The following is an 8,360-nucleotide window of genomic DNA, read 5'->3' on the forward strand; positions in this document are numbered from 1 at the left end:
TACCTTAGCAACCGCATAGCAACACCCTAGCAACCACCCCGAGTACCTTAGCAACCACATAGCAACACGTTAGCATCCGCTCTGGGTACCCCAGCAACTGCATAGCAACACCCTAGCAACCATCCCGGGTACTCTAGCAACTGCATGGCAACACCTTAGCAACCGCCCTGGGTAACCTAGCAAACGCATAGCAACACCTTAGCAGCCACCCCTGGTACCCTAGCAACCGCATAGCAATACCCTAGCAACTACCCCGAATACCTTAGCAACAGCTTAGCAATCGCCCTGGGTACACAGCAACCACATAGCAGCAGCCTAGCAACTGCATAGAAAAATCTTAGCAACCGCTCCGGGTACCCTAGCAACCACATAGCAACTCCCTAGCAACCACCCCAAATACCTTAGCAACAGCTTAGCAACCGCCCTGGGTACATAGCAACCACATAGCAGCACCCTAGCAACCGCACAGCAACACTCTAGCAACCACCCGGGTACCCTAGGAACCGCTTAGCAACACTTTAGCAACAACACCGGGTACCCTAGCAACCGCATAGAAACACCTTAGCAACCACCTGGGGTACCCTAGCATCCGCATAGCAACACCATAGCAACTGCTCTGGGTACCCGAGCAACCGCATTGCAACACCTTAGCAACCGCCCCGGATACCTTAGCAACCGCATAGCAACACCCTAGCAACCACCCCGAGTACCTTAGCAACCACATAGCAACACGTTAGCATCCGCTCTGGGTACCCCAGCAACTGCATAGCAACACCCTAGCAACCATCCAGAGTACCTTAGCAACCACATAGCAACACCCTAGCAACCGCCTAGAATACCCTAGCAAACACTCTATCTATCTATCTATCTATCTATCATCCATCCATCCATCCATCCATCTATCTGTATTGCCTTCAAAACATTCAAACTTTAAGCTTTTAAAACTACTTTAAACTTCAAACTATTTCAGACTGAAAAACTTAAAACTTTTTTAAACTTCGTAAACTTTTTAATCTTTTCAAACTTTCTGGTCCGGCTTGCAAGTTTGTCTTGACAAACTTTTTTATCTAAATACAGCTGCGCATCACAGAAATAAATGACAGTTTAACAGATATTCACACAGAAAACAGCTGTTTTAGATTCTAATAATATTTCACAATTTTTACTGTAGTTTTTGATCATATAAGCAGCATCATAAAGCTGGTTTCCTAAAAGCTCTGTAATCTCTGATGACTTTTGAAGTCTGACAATGAAACACGGCTTGAACAAAAACCCATTTCGGCGTGCACAGAGTTCTGTGATTTCTGATATAAAAATATAATTCCTCCCTGTCCAGAGATCGTTTTTTATGTTATTCTGACACTGGAGTCTCATGTCAGAACAGACCGATTCAATTTAGACGAGCATGATGGATTCTGAAGATCTGAGGAGATTCTTTCAACACTGTGTTGTTTGTCAGGAGAACAGACAGAGTTCTTCTGGAAACAGACAGGAGCTTTAAATGACGATCATACTGATCAGATCAGAGCTGAAACACCTCACACTCCACGGGGAAGAGCTGGGACGCAACTGTTTATTTTACTATCAGTATATGTGCTGATAAATGATATTACAGAATGTCTCGTCAGTTTCTGACTGATGTTTGGACAGCAGATGTTGTATGAATGTGGATGTATTTCCCATAAGCATACAAGAAAAGAATACTTTTGCTTTTTTTTTATCCAAGTTTCATTAGAATTAATTAAATATTATGCATCAATGAATAAAATAACATCATATGTGGTACTTTTATGTATATTATTATTTTTTAACAAATATAAATTACATACACACACTGCCGTTCAAAAGTTTGGAATCAGTACGGTTTCTTATCATCAAGGCTGTATCTATTTGAAAAAAATCTGTAATTTTGTGAAATATTATTGCAATTTAAAATAACAGATTTCTATTGTATTATACTTTAAAATAGAATTTATTTCTGTGATGCGCAGCTGTATTTTCAGCATCATTACTCCAGTCTTCAGTGTCACATGATCTTCAGAAATCATTCTAATATGCTGATTTATTAAACATTAGTGCTGCTTCATATTTTTTGGGACCTGTGATATTTTTTTCAAATAAAAAGTAAAAATAAAAAGAACAGTGTTTATTCAAAATATTAATTCTGTGTTACAATACACACTACTACTCAAAAGTTTCAGTCAGTATGTTTTTCTTTCTTTTTATTAAAGAAGTTAATACTTTTATTCAGCGAGGAAGTGTTAAATGGATAAAAAGTGATAGCAAAGACGTATATTGTTAGAAAAGATTTCTATTTTGAATAAGTGCTATTCTTTTTAACTTTTCATTCATCAAAGAATCAAAGAAAAAAGGATCACAGGTCCCAAAAAAATATTAAGCATCACAACAGTTTCAACACTGATAATAAATCAGCATATTAGAATGATTTCTGAATGATCATGTGACAAAAACACCCTACTTATTTATAATTAGGCCTAAATATTTTATATCAATGAATAAAATGGTTGCATTATTATTATTATATTTATTGTTATAATATAATATAATATAATGTGTATAATACATATATATTCTACATATTTAATATTAATAATTAAATAAAAGATAAAGGTTTTTTATTTTATTTTAGACAAAAGCTTCTGCTAAAACGACTAAATGTATGCGACGTATGACAGAACATATACTGTGTAAATCTACTATCAGCAAACCTCTGTATCAAAACTCCTAATAGACTTAGAAATTTGAGCCTCTAACGAGTTTGTGCAGCAGGTCTGATGAGACGAGTCTAATGAGCGATGGAGCAGTGTTGGGGAAAGTTACTTTTAAAAGTAATGCGTTACAATGTTGCGTCACTCCATTACAAAGTAACTAATTACGTTACTTAGTTACTTTTTATGGAAAGTATTGCATTACGTTACTTTTGCATTACTTTTTAAATCTGGACAGGGCTTGCTTGTTTGTTTTTAAAATAAAAAATAAACTGGAAACAAAGTAACTTGCGTTACTTATTTGAAAAAGTAACTCCGATATTCTCTTGTAAATTAAAAAGTAACGCGTTACTTTACTAGTTACTTTAAAAAGTAATCTGATTACGTAACTTGTAATGCGGCTTTAATTGTTAAACCTGCTGCTCTTTAGAGAATCTAAACGCTTCATTTGCCAAGAAAGAACTAATTACTTCCATACAGAGACACCTCCTCAGCAAAGAATCAGAGCAATTAGCAAAATGATTTGCACTTTTTAGGGAATATTCTTCACCAGAACTCGTCTAAACATCTGACTGCTAAATATAATTCTCAGACTTACTCTAGAACACTGATTAGGAAAGTCATATATATTAGGCTATAATAAAAATATAATTTGCGTTTTCACATGCATTAGCCTATTTTATACACACGGTCAAATGTTTGAAATAATTAATTTTTATTTATTTATTCTTTGACAGAATGCTAAGTGATAAAAAACACAGTAAACATAATCATATGAAATATTACACTTAAAAATAGTGGTTTTCTGTTAAATATATTTTAAAATGTAATTAATTGTGAAATATTATTAGAATGTAAAACAGCTGTTTTCTATGTGAATATCTGTTAAACTGTAATTTATTTCTGTGATGCGCAGCTGTATTTTCAGCATCATTACTCCAGTCTTCAGTGTCACATGATCTTCAGAAATCATTCTAATATGCTGATTTGCTGCTTAATTATTATCAGTTATTATTTGTGGTCAGTTATTACTAATGGTTCTTATTATCGTCAATACTGAAAACTTGATATTTTTGTGGAAACTGATACTTTAACTTTTTCGGGATTATTTGATGAATACAAAGTTAAAGAACCGCACTTATTTGAACTATAAATAATTTGTAACAAGTATAAACATCTTTACTGTCGCTTAAATCAATTTAATGCAACCTTGTTGAATAAAAGTATTGATATATATTTAAAAACCTTGTGGGAACGTTGTGTTGAAATGTTTCTAAAATGTTCAAATCTGCAGTTTTCTTGTCTTGATTAGAATGTTATTTAAAGATGACAAAAACGTTACATACAACATTCTACTATTTTAGCCAAATTATAAAGTTATTTTAATTTTTAATATTCTAAGAAAGCTAAAATGTCAATTTTTCCTTATGATTATAATGCTATTTAAAGGTTACAAAAATGTTTCTTACAACGTTTTACAATTTGAACGTTTATTTTTTTTAATATTCTAAGAACGTTAAAATGTCCAGTTTTCATGTTGCAGTTATAACATTACTTTTAGCTGAAATATATTAAAGTTCTCTCAACAAATGTGACCCTGGAGCACAAAACCAGTCATAAGGGTCAATTTTTCGAAATTGAGATATTTTACTTCAAAATAAAATCTGAAGGAATATCCGAATACAATATTTATTTGAAACTTAATTTATGTCTTCCAAATAAATTGGGAACTATGTTGTTTAGTGATTAATATGTTATTATTAAACAACATAAAGGTTTTTTAATGCCTGTTTTTATCTGCTATTCATACATTTATTTTAATAGATTTTTGCTCCATCTGATCAATTATTTTTGTTGTAAATTATATTTTGAACTCATTTGGATTTTTCATTTGTTTTGTGTTTAATATAAATTACCGTTTTTAATTGCATTTTGTATAACTATTAAACCATTTATGATTATTTACATATACTGACTAATAAGTAAATAATAAACTATTTATTTGCAGTTTCTAGCTGAGCACAATCTTCTTGGAAACATCAAGAATGTGGCAAAGACAGCGAAGAGAGAGCAGCTGTTTGAGAGCAAGGTAACACACTCTGTCTCAGCTTCACTCTCGATGATCCAGATCCTGACTCGGTTTCTCTCAGAGGTTTAAGGGCTCAGACGTGGACAGCGTGACTGAACTGGTGCAAGCTGCTAAAATCAGCGACGCCCCGAAAGGAACCAAGACAGAGCCAGCGGACGAGGTATGAGACATGCTGCTGCTTCATCATCATCTTCATCATCATCAGAATGATTCTCATGTTTGATTGGTGTTTCAGGGGCCTCCGAAGTTCACAAAGAGCATCCTGAAGAAAGGAGACAAGACCAACTTCCCCAGAAAAGGAGACACTATTAAATATTTATTTTTTATATTTTCACATTTCAGTTTAAATTAGTTTTTGAAATTTTGTTGTTTTTGCCGTTTTTTCTTAGTTTATTTTTATATGTATGTAATATGTGTATGGAGTATTTATTCATTTACAGTCAAAAAAAAATTTAATACATCAGACTAAATGAAAAATGTTGCATTGCAACTTGCTGAAATAAAATAAGTGTAAAGTTTATTTTATTTTAGTTAACATTTTATTTCAAGTAATATATATTTTTAATGGTTTTATATATTAATCCATTGCACAGGATTCCTGGTTATCAAATGATAGTAGTTGGTATAAATCATCTTTTATTTCCAGCTGCAAAAAAGAAGAAACAGTCCAAACCGCTGAGCTTCAAGGTGGGGCAAAGTGATCAGAGGGGTGAGCCAAGCATTCATTTAGCATTACAGTATATTCATACTTTCCTTTCTCATTTTAGTTCAAGTTTTAGTGATGGTCAGACTGGTCTTAGTTAGTTTTCTGGAGCAGGCTGTATTGGGATGTGTGAAGTGTTGTGTTGTGTGTTGTGTTGTGTGTTGTGTTGTGTTGTGTTGTGGGGTGTGTTGTGGTGTGGGGTGTGTTGTGTTGTGGGGTGTGTTGTGGTGTGGGGTGTGTTGTGTTGTGGGGTGTGTTGTGGTGTGGGGTGTGTTGTGTTGTGGGGTGTGTTGTGGTGTGGGGTGTGTTGTGTTGTGGGGTGTGTTGTGGTGTGGGGTGTGTTGTGTTGTGGGGTGTGTTGTGGTGTGGGGTGTGTTGTGTTGTGGGGTGTGTTGTGGTGTGGGGTGTGTTGTGTTGTGGGGTGTGTTGTGGTGTGGGGTGTGTTGTGTTGTGGGGTGTGTTGTGGTGTGGGGTGTGTTGTGTTGTGGGGTGTGTTGTGGTGTGGGGTGTGTTGTGTTGTGGGGTGTGTTGTGGTGTGGGGTGTGTTGTGTTGTGGGGTGTGTTGTTGTGTTGTGTGTTGTTGTGTGTGTTGTGGTGTGGGGTGTATTGTGTTGTGTTGTGTGGTGTGTTGTTGTGTTGTGGTGTGTGTTGTTGTGTTGTGGGATGAAGGGCTGCTGAGGATGAGTAAAGGCGAGACGGCGCGGCTGGAGATCGAGGCTGAATGTGTGTATGGGAAGAAAGGTCTTCCTGTCTCCAAGTATCCTTCACTCAGCAGCTCAGTGTTTGCTCTACAGATCACAGATGAACGTGAGTCTTAACCTTCATCTCCAGAATCCCACCGAACGCCAAGCTGATCTTTGAGCTGGAGCTCGTCTCCATAGATTGATTGACTGATTGATCGGTGAACACTACACCGTTTGGAGGAACGAGTGTTTAGAAGGACGAAACGTTCTGACGGTGTTTGCATGATTGTAAAGCTCCAATAAAAACAAACCCTGAGCAATGTGTTGTGCGCTTCTTACACATGCATCTCTAAAGCTGCGTGTACATATTAACATTATATTGCAAATGTTTTTTTAATCAGATCATGTATTTCCTGGAAATTGAACGCATGACCTTGGTGTTTCTAGCACCTTTCTCTACTATCTGTGCTACAGAAATACATTCATATTTTTCTTCAACTAAATCAGGTGTTACTGCTAAACATAGACTTTATTCAAACTTTATTTTGTAGATAATTTCAGCGGTTTTTTTTGTAAATGCTACATATCGACTTTTAACAACCTAATCATTAAATGTATTTTACCAAACAAAATGCATAGCAAAATTTGGTTCATTTGGAAAAAGCGAATTAAATAACTTTCAAAATGTTACTTATTATATATATACACACACACACACACACGCAACCATTTATTTAAAATGTCACATTTTATCTCGGTCTACAGATATGTAGAGATAGGAAATATATTAAAATATTTGAAAATAAATGCTGTTACATTTTAAATATACAAATCCTTACCTGTATTATGTGTAAATGATATACATAAAAATTATATAAACTTCATAAAATATAATAGCACGCATGTATGGCATTATATATTTTTAATATATACTATTTATTTTTTCTTTATATATGTATATATAAACGGATATGCGTATATATATATATATATATACACAAAAGAAAAATATAGTGCCATAAATTTATAGTTAGAATTTTTTTTGTTTTTTATAACAAAAAATCATTGTATATTTACAAAATGTTGATAACTTTAAACCCATCAAATTATGAAGCTACTATATTTAAGATTAAAGATTGAGTTCATTTTAAATTACATAAGTTCTTTGTGTGTGTGTGTTTGATAATATTTGGTTCATCATGAGGCTCTTCAGTCTGGAGACGAACATTGTGCATTTCTGAGCAGCATCAGCATTAACTTCTCGCTTTTACTTTGCTTTTCTAAAACACTGAACATGCAGCAACAGCACTGAACGCATTCGACTCGTGTTAATACATCATATTTAACATGTGCCCTTTTTGTGTTGAAACTAAGGTCAGAAAGGAACGAGCTCATCTAGACGAGGGAAAAAGTTGACTAAATATGCACCTCTATTAAATTCAGAAGCTTTCTCTTATTGGCTATTTACATTCTAGCTCCTGTGTCACTAACTTATTCTTCAAAGTGTTGCTGCATGATTTAGAAGGCACTTGGTTTCTTCTGAAAGTACAGGTATTTCACAGCACAGTGTATTATTTATTGCATCTTTATTTTCACGAACTGATTGAAAACCCATGGAACACTTTGTGAAACTCTCTCTGAAGCAGATCAGGAAGAGTGTTTGTTCCTCCGGAGGAATCGCTCGTTAGGGCTCGTTAGGGCTGGTTTAGGAGTTGGCGTTGGGGCCCTTCTTCTTGCCGAAGGTGGGAACCACGTTCACGAAGCGCCGGTTGTACTGGATGCGACGCTTGGCGCGGCTTTATATTTTATATACATATATTTAATATACACACATGCATGTATATATTTCAGAAAAATGTTTATATTTATATATACGTAAATATACACAGCACACGTGAACAAACATTTCTTTTAGATGCGATTAATCATGATTAATCGTTTGACAGCACTAAATAAATTATAAAAAAAAAAATTTACATTTAATTATATATTTCCATAATTATAAAAAAGTATTTTTTAAATGTATTTATATAATTAATTTAATATTAAAAATTGATTAATGACATTGTTTTCTTTATATAAGCACATATGTGACCCTGGAGCACAAAAGCAGTGTTAAGTCGCTGGGGTATATTTGTAGCAATAGCCAACAATAC

General features: G+C 34.6%; 2 protein-coding genes across 2 annotated transcripts in view; one reads left to right on the forward strand and one right to left on the reverse strand.

Annotated features, from left to right (window-relative positions):
- LOC107704362 (peptidyl-prolyl cis-trans isomerase FKBP3-like) overlaps positions 1 to 6,407 on the forward strand; it is a 31,254-nt gene extending 24,847 nt beyond the window's left edge. Inside the window, exons 2-7 of the mRNA XM_016507273.1 lie at positions 4,738 to 4,818; positions 4,880 to 4,978; positions 5,054 to 5,126; positions 5,465 to 5,519; positions 6,168 to 6,278; positions 6,353 to 6,407. Of these exons, the coding sequence (XP_016362759.1) occupies positions 4,738 to 4,818; positions 4,880 to 4,978; positions 5,054 to 5,126; positions 5,465 to 5,519; positions 6,168 to 6,278; positions 6,353 to 6,407 (474 nt within the window). The remainder of the gene's footprint in view (positions 1 to 4,737; positions 4,819 to 4,879; positions 4,979 to 5,053; positions 5,127 to 5,464; positions 5,520 to 6,167; positions 6,279 to 6,352) is intronic.
- A 1,366-nt stretch (positions 6,408 to 7,773) lies between these two features.
- Positions 7,774 to 8,360, reverse strand: part of LOC107704371 (ubiquitin-like protein FUBI) — a 6,703-nt gene continuing 6,116 nt past the window's right edge. Inside the window, exon 6 of the mRNA XM_016507281.1 lies at positions 7,774 to 7,978. Within this exon, the coding sequence (XP_016362767.1) occupies positions 7,910 to 7,978 (69 nt within the window). The 3' untranslated portion in view covers positions 7,774 to 7,909. The remainder of the gene's footprint in view (positions 7,979 to 8,360) is intronic.

This window comes from Sinocyclocheilus anshuiensis, unplaced genomic scaffold (genome assembly GCF_001515605.1).
Source record: "Sinocyclocheilus anshuiensis isolate Anshui unplaced genomic scaffold, SAMN03320099.WGS_v1.1 scaffold1115, whole genome shotgun sequence".
Taxonomy (NCBI): Eukaryota; Metazoa; Chordata; class Actinopteri; order Cypriniformes; family Cyprinidae; genus Sinocyclocheilus; species Sinocyclocheilus anshuiensis.